This window comes from Bos indicus x Bos taurus, chromosome 23 (genome assembly GCF_003369695.1).
Source record: "Bos indicus x Bos taurus breed Angus x Brahman F1 hybrid chromosome 23, Bos_hybrid_MaternalHap_v2.0, whole genome shotgun sequence".
Classification (NCBI taxonomy): Eukaryota; Metazoa; Chordata; class Mammalia; order Artiodactyla; family Bovidae; genus Bos; species Bos indicus x Bos taurus.
The window spans coordinates 32,611,532-32,630,659 of record NC_040098.1 but is presented as its reverse complement, the minus strand read 5'-3'; the positions used below and the strand labels follow the sequence as shown (position 1 = coordinate 32,630,659).

The window sequence follows — 19,128 nt, the reverse complement described above, 5'->3', positions numbered from 1 at the left end:
CCCTATTATATGCTAAGCACATAACATGCTTAATCTCATTTAACCCTTGTACCACTACTCCAAAGAAGGTATTATTAACAATATTTCCATTTTAGAGATTTAAAAAGTGAGGCTTGGAGATGGCCCAAGACTTTGCATCTTATTTTAGTGTTTTCTTAAATCCTCTTTCTTTTTCGCTCTGTCCCCTTTTGTAAACAGGTTATCAATGCATAGCGTAATTTCTAAGCTGAAGACCACAAATCCACAGACTCTTCTCCTCTCTGGAACTTTTTTCCCCCAAAGTAAATACATCAGGGATGAGGAGGGAGTGTGTTGGGGTGGAAGGGTGTGGGGAGGCAGACTTTCCTGAGAGTACTTCCCCCTTCCTTCTCCTTTAACTTTTGCCAATGGGGCCACAACCAGCTTTCTCATTTGGTAGCAGAAGCTTGTTGGTGCCTTTTCCTCCAACATCAGAGGTCAGTATCTGGGACTGTTCTCACCCCTGAGAGAGCCAGCAGCCAGTCATTTTCTCTTTCCTGGGCTCCTTCCTTCCTAGTCCCAGGCCCTCTATTCTTCCAGCCCTTTGGCTCTCTTCAGCTCCCCTTTCTTGTTCTGTCTCCTCCAGCCTTTCTTCTTTCCTGCTCCTGCTTATTTCCCTAGTCTCTATCTCTGCCTCCATCACTGTATCTTTATTATCATTGCTAAAAGCAGATGTCAAATTATTGTATTTGAAAGAAGAGATTTTTTTGACGCAGTAGTTCCAAGACTTGTCTATTTATAATACAGAAACCCGTTAATGGGTACTATGCATCACAATTGCCTTCTCCTAAGACTCTCTTGGGGGGTTAGAGCCCATTTTCTGTTTTGTACAGACAGGATTGACTAACCTTAGGGTGGTAGGTGGATGTGTGCTGACGGCAGCCGGGACTGAAAGTCTACCCTTGGCAGAAGGCAAGGAGGAAGCTTAAGGCGCAAATGATGCTTTCCAAGCTGAAAAGAATTGCTGGGAGGGCACAGGAGCACGGTGTCTCAATAACTCCTAGTTATTGCCTATTCTTTCATCTCTCCTAGGCTGAAGTTCCCGACAAACTCGAGCCCACCAGCATCTTGCTGCCCAGAAAGGTTGGAGATGGCAGTCTTTCCAAACTCCTGCCTCGCGGGGTGTCTGCTCATTTTCATTCTCCTCCAGCTGCCCAAGCTGGATTCTGGTAGGTCAGGAAGCCATCAGACTTGTTCCCCAAAACCCTTTTAGGCTGGAAGGCGTTGGCAGGCCTAGACTAGGGGATAAGTTGGAAGAGGGTTTGAGCTGAGTAGAGAAGGAGCTGCGAATTATCTTTCTGGGTGGAACTTTGTTTCAATGATGTCCTGCCTTTTTCTCTCAATTATAGGATAATTTCTAGCCTACAAGCTTGAAATTTCTCAGTAATTGTAAGCAATCCCGTTTGGTTGTCCTTAGGGACTTTCCCAAGGGCCCAGATGGATTCCCTGGAGCTGTAGTGGGAGAGTGCCCTTCAGTGGGATCCTCATCTGTATCAGTCCTCAACTCCCACCTCCACATTCCGTCCGCCCCTCTTGGTGTTTTGGCAGCTCCCTTTGACGTGATCGGACCCCCGGAGCCCATCCTGGCGGTGGTGGGTGAAGATGCAGAGCTGCCCTGTCGTCTGTCCCCCAACGTGAGCGCCAAGGGCATGGAGCTGCGCTGGTTCCGGGAGAAGGTCTCGCCTGCGGTGTTCGTGAGCCGCGAAGGGCAAGAGCAGGAGGGCGAGGAGATGGCTGAATACCGGGGAAGAGTGTCGCTGGTGGAGGACCACATCGCCGAGGGCAGCGTCGCTGTGAGGATACAGGAGGTCAAAGCCTCTGATGATGGGGAGTACCGATGCTTTTTCAGGCAGGACGAAAACTACGAAGAGGCCATTGTGCATCTGAAGGTGGCTGGTGAGTGGACAGGTTTTGACTTTCTCCGGTGACTCCATGCGAGATAATATTTTCCTGTGGCTCTGTTACTTTGGAAACCATCAAACCTGTTCCCCAAATCCCTTTCAGGCTGGAAGGGATTGGCAGGCCTAGAGTAGTAGATAAGGAGGAAGAGGGTTGGAGCTGAGTAGACAGGGAGCAGCGAATGATCTTTCTCCTTGGAACTTTGTTTCCATGATGTCCTGCTTTTTTCTCTCAATTATAGAATAATCATTTCCCCATGTTAATAATTAAATAAGTGTAAGATGTAATGACTATATAACATTCTCTTCTATTAGTGCATCATAATTTGCTTGGTCAAAGCCCAGAATTGAGCATTTAAGTTGTGTCTGTTTTTCACCATTTATAGTAAGGCTATAGTGAGCAATCCCAGTGCTTACTTGGTGAATTAGTACCCAAGACTGATTTTGTGAGATTGTAGAGCATGGTGGCTTGTTAAGGGTCTTGACCTACCTAGAAAAGTTTTGGTTTTGTTTCTGTTTTTGCTTCAAGCCAGAATTCAGAGTGAAACTATAAGGAAATGGTACACACCGAGGAACAAAGTATACTTTGAGGTCTGCCTTTCCCACCTGGCACCAAGAAAATTTCTTTCTGAGCTACATTTCCTACTGTAAAACGGGGGGAGCACCTGCCGAACAAGATTTTGCAAGAATGAGATTAAAAAAAAAAATCAATATAGGAATTCCCTGGTGGTTCGGTGCTTCCAATGCAGGGGGTATTGATCAGGGAACTAAGATCCCTCATGCCTGGAATATGAGAAACTGCTTTGTCAATTCTAAAAGCATTATATACTTGTAAAATATTGCTGTGCAATATATATTGCTTCTTATGCATATATTCAAGTAAAGATGAAGTTTGAAAAATACATGGGTGAAATGTGGGTCCCTGTTTCATAACAGGGTGTCCCACATGGTAGTATCATATATAACTCATCTTTCCTTTTTAAGGAAGTGTCTTAAAAACTGGTTATAAAGCCCTAGAGATTTGACAGCATAAAGCTGTCAATGTTACCTTTTATGAATGATAGACACCTTTGAGAATCTGCTGAAAATGGTGGCCCTTTTCATGAAAAGAAAACATATTCTCACATATATACACAATTTGGAATATGACTTTAAGCCAATAGTTGTTTCATCTGTGATAAGATGTCTTCTTTTATGGATACCTCAGTTCCCTTGTGTAGTAAAACATGGAGATGGGTCCCTCTTATTCCCAATTCCTCTGGGCTTCTCTTTCTCAAACTATATAGCCCTATGGTTATAAGGCTCCCAGAAGAGTGTCCACTAAAGGAGTAAGGCACCTTCTTTCTCCATAGCTCTGGGCTCTGATCCTCACATCAGTATGAAAGTTCAAGAGAGTGGAGAGATCCAGCTGGAGTGTACCTCAGTGGGATGGTACCCAGAGCCCCAAGTACAGTGGCGAACTCACAGGGGAGAAGAGTTTCCATCCATGTCAGAGTCCAGGAATCCTGATGAAGAAGGTTTGTTTACTGTGAGAGCTTCAGTGATCATCAGGGACAGCTCTATGAAGAATGTGTCCTGCTGCATCCGGAACCTCCTTCTTGGCCAGGAGAAAGAAGTAGAGGTTTCCATACCAGGTCAGTAAAACAGGTGCTGGGTTCCTTTTTGACACAGTTTCAGGGCAACATCACATGGGACATCTGCCCAGCTACAACCTCCTGGCAGATTTGTCTATTTTTCTCATCTTAAACTTTCCCCACCTAAACTCCTGCCTGTTGAGCCCCACCAACTTCACTAGAGATTCTGAAGGCATAAGTTTTATACCTAGATCTCACAGACATTCCAGATTTTCCATCTTAGAAGATATATCTTAGATAGGGAAGTCTTCCAGATTTTCTTAGGAGATATATCTTGGAAAAGCTTTGTCTTTGAAGGGTGTGGTCTTCCTGATTCAGAGCCTTCTGGATCTAGCTAAATCAGTTCTCCTCTTTCCACCCTTACCTCCCCCTCCTCCCTATCCCATGCTAGAGCTCCAAGTTTCCAGAGTCTTCATACTCTACCTCTGGTTCAGCAAGGAAGTTTTCCTTATTCTTGGGTCATTGAATACCCTTCTGTTGCACACAGAAAGTGATATTTCCCCTTCCTTATTTACTTCCCTCATCCCCTTGGCTCCCATCCTGCATTGATGGCTAAGGAGAAATTTCCATGATAACATGAATCGGTCCATTATATTCTTTATTCCACAGGTCCTGTCCTCAAATGACTCTTCTTCATCTTCATTCCTCTCTTTCTCTGCTCTCTCTTACCTAAGACCAAAATTTATCTGAAAACCTCAGAGTGGTATTGGAGGGACTCTTTTGCCATGGGAGGAATGTGAGAGGTCCAGGTCATCATCTATCCAGCCCCCTTTGGAATCAAGAGAGGAGCTAGATTTGCTCTGAGTTTCTCAACAAATGTCCTTCTTGGGGATTTTGTTCTAGCCTCCTTCTTCCCAAGGCTGACTCCCTGGATGGTGGCTGTGGCTGTCATCTTGGTGGTCCTAGGACTTCTCACAATTGGGTCCATATTTTTTACCTGGAGACTATACAAGGAAAGATCCAGACAGAGGAGGAATGAATTCAGCTCTAAAGGTAAGTCATAGAATCCCAGTCTACTTGTCAGGAGTGCTTCCACATGAGGGTGAACCCAAGTCCTTTAGGATGACTGCCAATGGGAGTCAAACTGCCAATCAATTATCTACTTAATTCCAGAATTCTAAAAATCAAAGGGGATTATAAAGCTCCTGAATTCAGTAGCACCCAATATGAAGAATAACAGAGGTTTGGGTATAAGATGAGTCAAAGAAATTTTAATTGAGATAATAGACCTGATGTTTATTCATTATTGATCTTCAGACTCTAGCCTTACTTTTAACTTGGTTTCTCAGTAATGATTAAAGTTCTGATACTAAGTAAGTAGGAACTTCCTGCATATTTCTTAGAAAACAAAACAAAATTCTTGCTCTTCATTTGTTGATAATGCCTCAATAATCAGGTAGTCATGAATTAAATAATTTCTTTTATATGTTTCTCACACCTGTTTTGTTCCCTCCCTCACACCCAGGCTAGAAGGTCATTAAGGTATTTCTGTTTGTTTTCCAGAGAAACTCCTGGAAGAGCTCAGTAAGTTCTATGTCCTTTGTCTTTTTTCATCCACAAAGTTGTCTCTCTCTTATTATAAAACATGTCAATAACACCCTTTCCCTCTCCCCACCCTCTCTCACTACAGAATGGAAAAGGGCTACATTGCATGCAGGTCAGTGACTCTGAATATCTTAAGGGCTCTGAGGTGCTACCCTGCAGGTACTGAAAGTCCTCCAATACTTGGAAATAAAAACCACTAATATATAGAGGGGAAAGATGATGACAAATGGCCCCAACATTATCCTTGAGGCACATAAAGGGCCCTTGGAAGATGGCTAGAAGGCAAGCCCCCTCTGACAGGGTCCCATGGGGTACTGGGGACAGTCAGTTGATACATCACCCTATGGCTGTGGATGGAAGAGGGGAAAAGAGACAGCTGAGCAGGCCAAGCAGTTCCCTTCCTGAGGAGATCTGTCAACTGCTAGAGCAGGTCTCCACTTCTTCAGAGAAGAAAGGATGGTTCTTTCAACCTGTGACATTCACTGATAATCAGATTCACTTTCTCTCTGTCTCTAGTGGATGTGACTCTGGATCCAGATACTGCCCACCCCCACCTCTTTCTGTACGAAGATTCAAAATCTGTCCGACTGGAAGATTCACGTCAGAAACTTCCTGAGAAACCAGAGAGATTTGACTCCTGGCCCTGTGTGATGGGTCGTGAGGCCTTCACCTCGGGGAGACATTACTGGGAGGTGGAGGTGGGAGACAGGACGGACTGGGCAATTGGGGTGTGTAGGGAGAATGTGATGAAGAAAGGATTTGACCCCATGACTCCCGAGAATGGGTTCTGGGCTGTGGAGCTCTATGGAAATGGGTACTGGGCTCTCACCCCACTGCGGACCCCTCTCCCACTGGCTGGACCCCCCCGCCGGGTTGGGGTCTTCCTTGACTATGAATCAGGAGACATCTTCTTCTACAACATGACTGATGGATCCCATATCTATACTTTCTCCAAGGCCTCTTTCTCTGGCCCCCTCCGGCCCTTCTTCTGCTTGTGGTCCTGTGGTAAAAAGCCCCTGACTATCTGCCCAGTCACTGATGGGCTTGAGGGAGTCATGGTAGTTGCTGATGCCAAGGACATTTCAAAGGAGATCCCACTGTCCCCCATGGGGGAGGACTCTGCCTCCGGGGATATAGAAACCCTCCATTCTAAACTAATCCCTCTACAGCCCAGCCAAGGGGTGCCTTAAGAAATACTCCAGCTCAGCTCTTCCCCTCTACTCTAACCCCCCTTCCACCACTCCCAGGGCTTCATCTGCCAGCTTTACTCAGCCCCTGTTTCTTCCTGTTGGGTAGGGATTAATTAATCTTGAGAAGGTTGTGTTGCTGCTGATAGAGTGTTAGGAATAGGCCCTTCCTAATCTGTTTCGGTAACAATAGTCAAGGGGCAGGGAGGTGACTCAGACTGCTTCTTGTGGTCTCCCATCCCAGAGGCCAAATCCTCTAGGGAGGGAATTGCAGTTTGGGGATCAAGATGGAGTTAGGTCGGCATGGGGTTATGACAGAAACATCTTGGTGTCCAGGATAGGGGTATATAGAGGAACAGGTTTTAAGTAAGCAGAAAACCCAAAGGGTTCTGGGAAGGGAAAACCGGTGGCTGAAATCCCATAAAGGAACTTGGAGGGAACATCATAATAGAGGAAAATGAGGTGAACTCAGGCAGTGATAAACATCTGACTTGTCCCTAGAGCTTTAGGGCCCATGTCTCAGATTTTCTAAGTCATTCATACAGGGTGGATCTGAGCAATTGGCAAGGGGAGTAAAGAAGGTGAGGAGGTCAGATAGAATGAAAGAGGAAAGAATTTTAAACAAAATGCAAAGGGCTCTTTCCAACCTCAATTTGTTGATTCCACAAGTTGCTGGTTGTCTTCTTTCTTTTATCTAGAATCTCTCCACTTTAGAGGCATTTTCAGGCATCATCTTTCAGTGATATCACCACTTCATTGGCCATTGTCTCATGGCCAATGGCCACGTCTCACCCACATATGGTTTAAAACTGCTCAACCACACCTTTAATTAGCTTTAAACACCATCCTCTCCCATACTGAGCCACGAATCACTCCACACCCAGCTTTCGTACATGCTGCTTCTCCTCAGGGTCCCCTGAAAGCTGCATCATTGTGCTCAGCACAGCTAGATTGATTGCACTTGTTTGTATTTGCATTTTCCTGTATATGTTTGTCTTATCCAGGCTCCCACCTTCCATTTCCATTGGGTTTTCCAGGGTCAATGTTGCCCATGGTCTTAACCTAATAAATAAGTCTGTCTGTTGAAAACAGCTTCTGCACCTCCCTTTCTTTATTCAACAAATGGAACTGACACAAAAACAGAGACAAGAAACCTGCATGGGAACTCAGTGGGTCAAAGCACTGTGGTTCTGTTTATCCAAGACCCATCCCCAGACCTGATGGCAGTAGGCTCACCAGGGCAGGCAGCACAGGGCCTCCTGTCCCAGGAAGGGCCAGCTACTTACAAAAAGGCCACAGTGCCAGTGGCTACCCACCTGTAGCCTCTGGAGGAAATATTTGGTGATGCCTCATAACTGGATAAACAAACAAACTTGGGTGATCCTCCTTTCCTTGCCCCTTCCTCAAGCTGTATTCACCCTACCCTACATTGGACTCCTGAAAGAAGACCACCATTTATCTCTGCTTTCAAAGTATTCATTTATGTTCAAATTGTACTTTTAGAAAGTAAAAGATTTTTTTAAAAGTCCAAACTTCTTTAAAAAATACTTGAGAATCTTAAGTAGTTGTTTTGCCAGTTTAATGTACTATGTGTATCCTGAAATGTATATATAAAATCTTACCCTAAATAAATGGGACTGCCACAGGAACCCCTCTCTGAGAGTAGAAAGAGAAATAGTCAGAGGTTTCAATTAGCTCTGCGACTGCCCTCACCTTCCTATTTCCTCATGATCTTCAAGGAAAATGGTTACCAAACACAGTATTGAGCTGGCAGTAGATTCTGAACTTATGTGATAAGCCTTGCAGCTCCCTTTCCATCGCAGCTCCCTTTCCATCTGGCACCAGATACCAGTGCCTGAAGGAGGAAATTAACAGTCTTGGTAGCTCTGGCTTTATTTTTAAATCTTCCAAAAGAGAAGAAAGGTGGCCTTGCTGATGCTTCGTCAAAGCCTGTCTTAATGACCTGAAGCAGAATCAGTGATACTGTGGTTTCAGAAGGTCCAGAAAGGCCTCTCCCACCAGTGCAAATAATTAACTGTAGTATTTCCAAGGCCTGACTTCCTTTTTAAACCAGAAACTAAAACCTTTCACCCCACAGCTAAAGACCAGCCTTAAAAATGCAAATGCTCCTGAAATAATAGTAACAGGACTTCATTTCACACACCAAAAGCCAACTCTGGTCATCACATGTTTGAAAGGGTCTGCCTCTCTTTAAAAGAGACCCAGACATTCACATTAAGAGAAAAATAACTGTGCAACTCCTATCATCACTAATCAACAACAGCTCTTCCGTGCCATCTCTCTGCATATCCTTATTCATCTGCTCCTTCTGCCTCCAAACAACACTTAGGTCTCCTTAAATCGCCCCCTGGAAAACTCCGAATCGACTCTCAACTATACGCGCCTTTACTCTTGCCACTCACTTTAAAATTTAAAATAGAAATCGTCTTTTTCCTTGAATACATATGAAAGTTAATTTTAAAAAGTAAAAATGATCCCAAATCTCACTCAAATATAACCAATTAAAGCATCTCTGCCTGCAAAGTGGGAGACCTGGGTTCAACCCCTGGGTTGGGAAGATCCCCTGGAGAAGGAAATGGCAACCCACTCCAGTATTCTTGCCTGGAAAATCCCATGGACAGAGGAGCCTGGTGGGCTACAGTCCACGGGGTAGCAAAGAGTCGGACACGACTGAGCGACTTCACTTTCACTTTCACTTCTCCTTTAAAAAATAAAAAGAATCTGTATTGTTTAGTTCAAAGGACTTAAACTAAATACTTTTTGAGGAGTGTTTCAAACTAGTTGGAAAGTCTTTGAGGTACAGCTTTGCTGGACATAAACACAGATGTACGAAAACCTTACTAATTAAGGGACGATAGAGTGACATACTTGTAGAAAGAGAAAGGCAGAACTGGTTTTAGTTTGATGCCTCCTTTTTGAGAGCAGCATAACATCCATTCAGAAAAGTCCACAAATCCTCAGGGTACAGCTAGAAAATTCAGATCAAGAAGCAAGACACTTGGGACCCCCTTACATGGGTCTCGAGGGTCTAGCGGACAGAAAGGAGAGGAGGGAGGAGTTAATGAGCACCCGAGGGCTAGGCCCCAGCAAGAACCAAACTGAATAGCGTTAAGACTTCCCAGGAGCAGGTGTCAGTTTTTAAGTAAGGCAATTTCAGCAATATGGGTGCCATTATTCAAACAAGAATTCTGTCGAGAGCGGAAAGAAATTTCCCTTACTCTTGGCTACGCAGCCGAGCGCCGTCCGGCCGGCTGCAGCCTGGAATCGAATCTGCGTTCATTCAGAAGACACTGCCCAGCGGCCCCCGCAACCCGACACTTGACTCCGCGTTTCCAATCGGGGTCGGCGTCAGGGCCGTACGTAAACTGGTGGTTGCCTTTTTTAATTGAAAATTTTCCGCATCCTCAGAAAAAGAGAAAAAAGGAAAAAAAAAGGGGGGGGGGGTGGAAACTACCGTTCATGTAGACATTGAAATAAAATTTGAGGGCAACTGTTTACCAGCAGGTCAGGATGGCCGAGCGGTCTAAGGCGCTGCGTTCAGGTCGCAGTCTCCCCTGGAGGCGTGGGTTCGAATCCCACTCCTGACATTGTGTACATTTTTTAATCAGTCTAATAACGGTTGTGTGTATCATCAGCTTTCCCCCACGTTTCCCCTGTGGTTTAATCTGTTTGTCCTCTTTTCCTAAATAAATTATTCAAAATTAAAAAATTTTTACATATTAAAGATAAGACATCAGCCAAGTTCTAAAATGAAAGCACTCTGTACCCAGAAGAGTACCCACAAGTTAAGATCTAGTCATTTTAATCTTCTTTCCCTGTCTCTAGCTGTCTGTCCCTCTCTCTCCTTTACATTCAAGGAGTTGAATAAAAGTTACTCCTTTCACTGATGTCTACAGGGCCATTCTTTAGTTTTATTTATTTATAGATTCCCTTTTAATTGCCTTTCTTCAATTTTATTTCTCATCTCCCACTCCCCCTTAAGAAATCATTGGAAAGATCATCCTTTTCTTTCTTGCTGTGTGTTTTTGTAGAACACATTTTTGGTTTCGCTATATACATTTTTAATTTACATAAATGCCGCTGTGTCATATATCTCATTCTATTTTTACTTTGTGCCTTTTGGCCAGTTTTTTTTAGCAGATGTTGTGCATACACCTAGACCATATCTAGAACAATTTCAATCACTGCGGGGGAGACCAGGGTTTGATCCTTGAGTGGGAAGGATCTGACCCCATAGAGATCCTCAGCAGCCCAGCTAGAGGCCCTACTCAATCCATAACTTTTAAATTCAAGTTCCACCCATACTGCTTTGGTAACTTATGATCTTTTAAAAAGAAAGTATGAAACATTTGAGCTATATCAGCTGTCAAGTCAAGTCCACCTGTGGTTTTCATGATGCCATAAATACATGCCTACCTGCCTATGGTCATCTCCAGACAAAGAAGAATTTCAAGATCTGCACACTCTGTTCTCTTACTGCTTCCACTTACCCAAACTGAGCATCCTCGGCCTCACCACACACTGTTCCCTTTGCCTGGAGCACCTCTTCTACTTCTCTGTTTGAGAAGGTAACAGGCAGGAAGGCCAGGGGTCTCCAAAAGGAGGAAATAGGCTGCAAGTGTCAAATTTTTTTTCTCTTAAAATTCTGTGCTGCCATGACAACACTGGTTCCACCTGAACTTAACTTTTCTCAAACCTTGAGTTAACCAATGTGTTTTTCTTATGGAAATTTTTTTCTTAAGCTATGTTAATGAAACTATGTATTTGCTTTGGAATTTACCCTTCTTTAAAATGGTTCCACCTAAGACTAACTTTTTTTTCTTTTCCCAAACCTTGGGCTGATAATAGCTCAACAAACCAGTATTCATATCAATTGTTTTATGGCTGCGGGATGACACACCTTGTGCCATCCTATCTCAAAAATACATACTGTGGAAGAGGGGCCTGGTGAAACTCGGTCAGCCCTGAGGTGTCTCTCTTATCTGATCAATAGCTTTCTAACAGACCTAAAACATGTCGCTATAGACTAGCAGGGCACTCTTTCTGCCCCCTTCTGATGTCTATGTCAGAAGCTTTCTCTATCTCTTTTATACTTTAATAAAACTTTATTACACAAAAGCTCTGAGCAATTAAGCCTCGTCACTGGCTCCGGATTGAATTCCTCTCCTCTGGAGGCCAAGAATCCCAACGTCTTTCACGGCTCAACAACAACCTTTCATCTCCAGCCCACTTTCTTGTCTGGATCTCACCTACATCTCCTCCATGCTCAGTCTGGCTATCACTCCTTCCAGGAAGTCTTCCCCCACCATCTATCTCCTCTCAGTCTGAGCTGAGTATCAAAGTGTGGTCTACTGTACCCTCCACTCCAATGGGGTTATAGCTCACTATACTGTAATTGCCATTGAACTGTTTGATTCACCCTTCCATCAGCTTCTTTAGGACAAAACTCATGACCGAAGTGACACTAGCATGGTGCCTGCCACATGATAAGCACTGGGTAGATAAACAAGTATTTAACTGTAAACCATTTTCACTTGTATACGTAAATCACTTTCACGATGGATACATGGAGAGTTAGGAAGATTTTTAGACTTTAGGAGAGATGGCTAAATTCTTCACCTGAAATATTCCATAGCTTCCATAGCCAGTAACATTATCTCAATGGTACAGATCAGGCAATCTATTGAGGGCCACTTGGCTGGAAGCATCCTCGTAAAGGTATTCCTGCAGCCTGATGGAGCAGAAGGGTGAAGGTTAAGGTAGATTTGGTAACAGAATTAAGGAGTGATCTAGTGTTGACATCTCTACCATGACCCAGCTGGCCTTACCATTTGAGGTCTGTAATCTCGGCCTGGGAAAAAGGCTTTGTTGTGCAGAATATAGAAGCATATGAAAAAGACGGTCTGTCTCTTGATGAAATAAAATTTGTATATTAAAGTAGGACAGAAAAATTAAACATAAAATTCTTTTTGTGTGTTTGTTTGGACCTCCTCCCTCCTTAATGTGCAGTGGGCACATTAACCAGAGCACCTCAAAGATAGAAGTGACTGCTCCACCATAAAGATCATTTTTTCCCTCTTTCCTTTTCTTAAAAGAATAGCATTCTTTACCAATTTTGTAGGGAGTATGGTAACTGTATGCTTGCTTTGTATGTGCTTCTATGGACTAGGTGTAACCTTGGTGAACTTCACATAAAATATCAGCATGTCATGTTGATGTACTATCACGCTGATGTACTATCCTTTGTCTCGAAAATGCAAATGACTGTTCCTTCAACTTCTAACAAGTAGAACAGTTGTCAGAGTTTTCTGAGGATCTGTCTCCTGGTTACAATCCTCAATTTAGCTCAAATAAAGTTCCCTTTTTTTTCTTCTTAAGTTGATTATTTATTGAATTTTCATTGACACTTCCATTGCTCTGTGATGTCTATAAGGAAAAGTGGGGAATTAAGCTGCAGAGTGAGTGGAGAAAGTCTCCATAGAAGTAGAATTGTTTTCTGAACTGTTCTTCAAAGTGTTGGGACATTTTGTTTCTGCAGATAGAACAGAAGATCATATTTCAACTGTTGACCATCTACACAAAATCATGTGCTCTGAAGGTAAAAGTCAGGTTGGTGAGACTTTCTGGGCCAGGTGGAAGAGGGGTTGGTCTTGGGAGATGAGCAAGTGGGTAACAGTTACAATGAACTTTGTTTCCCTGATCATGAGTTTCTATATAAAGGGACCAAATTATGAGCAAAACTCTAGACTTCTTTTCCACTTCTCATATTTCCTTCCTCTCTCTTATAGAATTTGGAAGAAGGTACCCTAGACCCTCCTGGACTGCTTCTTCATGTCAGCCTGGATGCTAACAGCTTCAGGTCAGTCTGTTCTAGTGGGATGTCCACCCTGTGGGTATACAATCAAAAGGATGCTTCTCCTGATAACTTCTTTCTGAAATCACTGTGACGAGTATGTTCCTCTTTGATTTTCCTTTCCAAAAAAACTCTGAGCACAAGTCCACCTTTTAAAATAGCCATTTACAACTCATGTTATATGGTTGGATTTTAGTGGTTGGTATGAATTGAGATGCTGTAGCATTCTCTAAGGTTAAAGAAAAATAAGATTATGGCATCTGGTCTCATCACTTCATGGCAAATAGAAGGGGGGAAAGAGGAAGCAGTGAGAGATTTTATTTTCTTGGGCTCCAAAATCACTGCAGATGGTGACTGCAGTCATGAAATTAAAAGACACTTCCTCCTTGGAAGGAAGGCTATGACAAACCTAGACAATGTATTAAAAAGCAGAGACATCACTTCACTGACAATGGTTCATATGGTCAAAACTATAATTTTTTCAGTAATCAAGTACAGACTTGATAGTTGGACCATGAAGAAGGCTGAGCGCAAAAGAATTGGTTCTTTCAAATGGTGGTGCTGGAGAAGAGATCAAACCAGTCAGTCCTAAAGGAAATCAACCATGAATATTCATTGGAAGTACTGCTGCTGAAGCTGAAGCTTCAATACTTTGGCCACCTGATGCCAAGAGCCAACTTACTGGAAAAGACCCTGATGCTGGGAAAGACTGAAGGCAAAAGGAGGGGGCGGCAGAGGATGAGATGGTTACATAGCATCACTAACCCAATGGACATGAATTTGAGCAAATTTGAGATAGTGAAAGACAGAAAAGCCTGGCGGGCGACAGCCCATGGACTCAGTCGAGTCAGACACGACTTACCGACTGAACAACAACAAGCCTTCTTAATAATACATTTATCAATCATTCCAGAGGCTGATCTTGATTAAAATATTGCCTGTAGATTGTGAAAGTAGGTTATGAAATCCCAATTATTTGAGATTCCACAAGGGAAAAGAATAGAATGACTAGAGATTATTATGCCGTTTGTAGTTTAAATCTGGTTCCTTTGCCTTAGGCTTTCCCTGGCTTCTTTGGTACTTGCTGAAAAAAATATTACATGAAAACTTAAGAAAGGTAGAAATTCTTCTGAAAGAAAAACAAATTTATCTTGGTCTCTTCTTTTTCGTAAACAATAAAACCGTCCCCACTCTCAGGGACACATAAAGCACTTTCGTGAAACCCCATAGGGAAAATTTACACTTTAAGTTGATTGGGTTTTTGAACTCTCCGTATCCTTTGCGGGCAGAAAACCACAAAAGGCCCCGCTGGGATTCGAACCCAGGATCTCCTGTTTACTAGACAGGCGCTTTAACCAGCTAAGCCACGGAGCCAACACGCTTGCCAGCTTCCAAATCAACATAGAAAAGGAATAATCTTAGCTTTCCCCCGCCCCCCGCATGTATTTCCTTGTATTGACGCTCGGGCGAGCTCTCCAGACAATCTCCCAAATCCTAAAGATGAACCCCTGCTTCTCCCCCAAAGACCTAAAAGACCGCGCAGCCATAGGAAAACTGAGACGCTCCGTGCAGGAGTGAGGTAAGGGAAACTCGGGAGCGAGCCTGAAGCTCTGGGCTGCGCCAGAGAAGTCTCCGGAAACTGCCAGGAAGGGCAAGAGTTCAGCAGCTCAGGCTTCCTTGGGTGAAGTATGACCTGGGACCCCTGGAGGAAAGGAAATTAGCCACATTTACACGAGAACACCCCTCCGAGTCGTGTAACACATTTGCACCAGAACCCTTTCTGAACCAGGAACTAGTCCCTGCAGAAAGAACGCCCTGTGTTCTTTATTTCATGGATTTTAATTAAAATTCGAGCTCTTCCTTACCTCATTTCTTTCCGTAAAATTGGCTCCCACCTGCCTGCTTCTTGCTTGACTGAGTCATATCTTTAAAAAATTCAAGATTTCATTATTAAAACCTAGTCTTGGAAAGAGATAAAGGAGCAATCTCCTCTCCTCTGCAGCTAGAGGAAGAGAAGCTTTCTTGTTCGATAACTTATCCAAAGGATCTACTTGATAAAACTGTTAAATTGAGAGCATCCGCAAGAAGTACTATATTTTCATACGTGCTTGTGTACTTGTAACTGTTCGAAATTCATTCTATTCTATGAAATAGATATGTCCTTAGACAAAGGACTTTAATGGAACTAGCAAGAGTTTTACAAATTGTTTTCAAAGCTGTGAAAGTAACTTCCCAAATGAACCTGTAATTATAATCGGCTGCGTGCTTGAAATCTGTGACCATTCTGAAAATGTTGAAATTAACATGCCGGTATTTTTAAACTGTAACAGTATTGAAGGATATCTCTGTCTCACTCTAAACCAGCCATTGGCATTAATCTCTGCCTGCAAACATGATGTGAGGGAGAGGTTAAAAAGCCCTGACTCTGCTAGATTTCTTTTTCATAAAACAATTGAGTCTATGAACTTGACGCACAGTCTGATTGATTCCATGAAATAAGTAAGCACTGATTTCTTTAATAATATAAGATTAACCATCGTTTTATCAATGTGCTTGGACCCAGAAAGAAAGTGAAGTTGCTCAGCCATGTCCGACTCTTTGCAACCCCATGGAAGTCTACCAGGCAGTAACAGTCTACCAGGCTCCTCAGTCCATGGAATTTTCCAAGATAATCATAAACAGCACAGTCACACCTAACATGACTTTGTCCAAGCTGGAGTGGACATTTAGAAAGACAGCAGAACCAGTAATATTTGGTTTGGGTTTTTCCTTTGGCACGTATTCAAAATTTGCACAGAAATTCTGAGAAGTCAAAGGAGTTTTTAACAAGCCAGAGACAAGTCTTGGGAGAAAATGTGAGACTAAGAGCAATCATTTTCAGAAATCTGGATGTGATCTGCAAAGACCATGGACAGGCCCCTGACATTGGCTCTGTTCCACACAACTGAAATTGGAGAAGGTGTAGATCTCTGTGTCATAGACTGCTGAGAGTGGAAATAGCTGGCAGTGCTACTATTTCCCAAATACCTGGGAGAGAACTGGAAGAATAGTGCACTGTGACCCAGAGAGGAGGAGACTCCATCACAGGGATGATTGATTTTACATGTCAACTTGGCTAGTCTACAGAGCCCAGTTCTTCAATTAAACACTAATGTACATGTTGCAGTTATTTAATTAAACACTAATATACATCATGTATGGATGTGAGAGTTGGGAAAGGAAGCCTGGCATGCTGCAGTCCATGGGATTGCAAAGAGTTGGACATGACTGAGCAAATGAACTGTACTGTACATGTTGCTGTGAAGGTATTTAATAAATGTGGTTAACATCTACAATTAGTTGACTATAAGTAAGAGATTATCCTCAGTAATGTGCATGGCCCTTATCTAACAAGTTGAAAGACTTAAGAGCAAAATGGAGGTTTTCCTAAGGAAAAAGAAACTGTCTCAAGACTTTAGCATCAGCTCCTGGCTGAGATTTTTCTAGACTGCCATCCAGCAATACAGATTTCAGACTTGTCAGTCACCACAATCATATAAGCCAATTTCTAGAAATGCATGTATATTTTCCTACTGGTTATGTTTATTCTGGACTCTCTGTTTCTCTTTTTCTAGCTGGGACAAGCCCTGAAGAAAAGACTGGAAACTGGAACCCTCAGAAAAGACCCAGCAGAAGATCTCTAAAAACAAAATGAAAGCAGGCCTCAGCTCATGTCAGAACACCAGAGAAATCTGAGGAAGTCAAAAAAAGAAGAGAGAAAAAAAAACACACACACACACACACACACACACCTTACAAAACCTTCAAAACGAAGGGAGGTCTTTGCAGATATTATGTGGAGCAGAGGGATCCTAGGCATGGAGGGAGGCCTTTTTGTCCCCCATTTCTTGTAGGTAAGACCCCAGCCTCCATGACCCTCTCTGAGTTCCAAAGAGCAGATTCGAACAGTGTTAATCAAAGGAGGGGCAGCCGGGAGACCACCTGAAGCAAGATTAAAGGGACCAGAGAGGCTCATCAGAATTAGGAAGCCGGATCACCTGAGACTGGCACACACCCGAGTCTTGTCAGCAACCCCACCCTTTTGAAACTTGGCAGAAGAAGAATGCTAGACTGTTACTGCCTTGATCCTTATCATACACCTCTGCCTGACTGTATAACTTCTCCCTAGTCACCACGGAAGGAGGGGCGAGGCACAGTTCTTGAGGCCCTAGCCTACTGTGTTCCCCCTTTGCCTGGCAAAGAAGTGAAGCCACTCTTTCCTTCTCCTGCATGACTGCCTCCGTATTTCTGTTCAGCATGGGTGCACAGAGAGCCAAGATTTTGGCATTACAAAGGCTTCTAGTTTCCTAGGGTGTAACAGCCAAGGTCCAAACAAGGGCGTACAAGGCCCGAGGTTATCTCCCCGAGGTCTCCTACCCTCTCTTGCCCGGCATTGGCCCCCTCGACATTGCTGAAACGTCCCAAGAACGCTCCCACCTCCAGGATTTTGCCCTGGAATTTTCCACAGTTCCAGATGGCTCTTTTCCTAGATACCCATATTTATCTTCATCCTTTTGCCTGATGGACTTTTAAATTATTTTTTCTGTTTCTCTTTTTACCTCCAAGTGCTTATCACGGTTATTTCATTTATTGGGTGTTTTAATACCGTCTTAGCTACGTTCATGCAATCTTCTTGAGGTGAAAGATCACAACTTGTTTTCTTCAGTCGTCTTTCCAGTGCCTTAAATGGTAATATTGGTTGAATGAATGAATGAATGGAGAGGTGATTTGGGGACAGAGAGGGTGCAGGGGTCGGTACAGACATCCTGAGAAAGGAGCAAGACGCTGGGGCGCCTGCAGACGAAATGGCCGCCAGAGAGTTCACGCTCTGCAGTCTGAACTAGCCAAGAAAACGCGGCTTTCAGGCCCAGGAGCAGACTCCAAAAAGTGGACGTGTGCCGCCGCCTAGTTTCTGATGAAGGCAGGTCCGCCTCCCAACCACCCACGTGCGAGGGCCAGTGGCGCAATGGATAACGCGTCTGACTACGGATCAGAAGATTCCAGGTTCGACTCCTGGCTGGCTCGTAGCGCGCATCCTCAGTTTTCCTTCTTTACCTCTGCTGACCACTGAGAAACTGAGTGGAGTTAGAAAATCCACTGCAAAAAAAAAAAAAAAAAAAGAAAGAAAATCCACTGCAAGGTGAAGTTTGAAGTTCCTCTGCTTGTAAGTCTCATGAACGAGAAGGACCCGCTTTTGACCACAAGTGGGGTCAAAACTCCTTTGCAGAGCAAATTCCGCGTCCGACCATGCGGTGGCGCTAGCCAGAGCTGAACAGAGAACTGTGCCTGGGCTCGGTGACACGCCCAGCCCCGCCAGTCCATTTTGAGTGAAAGATGGGTTTAAGGTTAACCTAGTAAGGCAAGAAGGAAATGGCAACCCACTCCAGTGTTCTTGCCTGGAGAATCCCAGGGATGGGGGAGCCTGGTGGGCTGCCGTCTATGGGGTCACACAGAGTCAGACATGACTGAAGTGACTTAGCAGCAGCAGCAGTAAGGCAAGAGAAAGAAATTAAAATCCAAAAGTTCAGATTGAAAGTAATAGTGAGGGGGGTGGGGAGAAAAATAAGAGTGAAGGGATTGAAGTCTCTTTTTCTCCCCCATCCGGTCATTTCCAGAATAAGAATGTATTAAGAATTTGGCTTCAGATCTGTATGCTGCAGGGGCTTTGCGCATCTAATTGGCCGCTCTCATTTGGGAGAGTAGTAGAAGAACCACTCGCGTATTAACAATGCACAATTGCAAAGATAAAGATGAGAAATCGGAAGAGGAGGAGGAAACGGGAGGAGTTTGTTTTTAGCAGAAAGGATCTGCGGAGGAAACCCGCTTCCAAGAGGTTTCCGTAGTGTAGTGGTTATCACGTTCGCCTCACACGCGAAAGGTCCCCGGTTCGAAACCGGGCGGAAACAAGTGTTTTTCTTTAGCGACACTGGCGC

General features: G+C 43.8%; 1 protein-coding gene and 4 non-coding genes across 5 annotated transcripts; 4 read left to right on the top strand and 1 right to left on the bottom strand.

Annotated features, from left to right (window-relative positions):
* Nucleotides 1-1,056: 1,056 nt before the first annotated feature.
* On the top strand, nucleotides 1,057-7,337 carry BTN1A1 (butyrophilin subfamily 1 member A1). The gene is made up of 7 exons (XM_027524682.1): nucleotides 1,057-1,187; nucleotides 1,567-1,914; nucleotides 3,269-3,550; nucleotides 4,394-4,543; nucleotides 5,054-5,074; nucleotides 5,181-5,207; nucleotides 5,612-7,337. Exons 1-7 carry the CDS (start codon nucleotides 1,109-1,111, stop codon nucleotides 6,283-6,285), a joined length of 1,581 nt encoding a protein of 526 aa, XP_027380483.1. The 5' UTR covers nucleotides 1,057-1,108; the 3' UTR covers nucleotides 6,286-7,337.
* A 2,470-nt stretch (nucleotides 7,338-9,807) lies between these two features.
* TRNAL-CAG lies at nucleotides 9,808-9,890 on the top strand. The gene has a single exon. It is a non-coding gene; the product is annotated as a tRNA-Leu (tRNA).
* A 4,566-nt stretch (nucleotides 9,891-14,456) lies between these two features.
* Nucleotides 14,457-14,530, bottom strand: TRNAT-AGU. Its single transcript has one exon. It is a non-coding gene; the product is annotated as a tRNA-Thr (tRNA).
* Nucleotides 14,531-18,147: 3,617 nt separating this feature from the next.
* Nucleotides 18,148-18,220, top strand: TRNAR-ACG. The gene has a single exon. It is a non-coding gene; the product is annotated as a tRNA-Arg (tRNA).
* An 808-nt stretch (nucleotides 18,221-19,028) lies between these two features.
* Nucleotides 19,029-19,101, top strand: TRNAV-CAC. Its single transcript has one exon. It is a non-coding gene; the product is annotated as a tRNA-Val (tRNA).
* The last annotated feature ends 27 nt before the right edge of the window (nucleotides 19,102-19,128 follow it).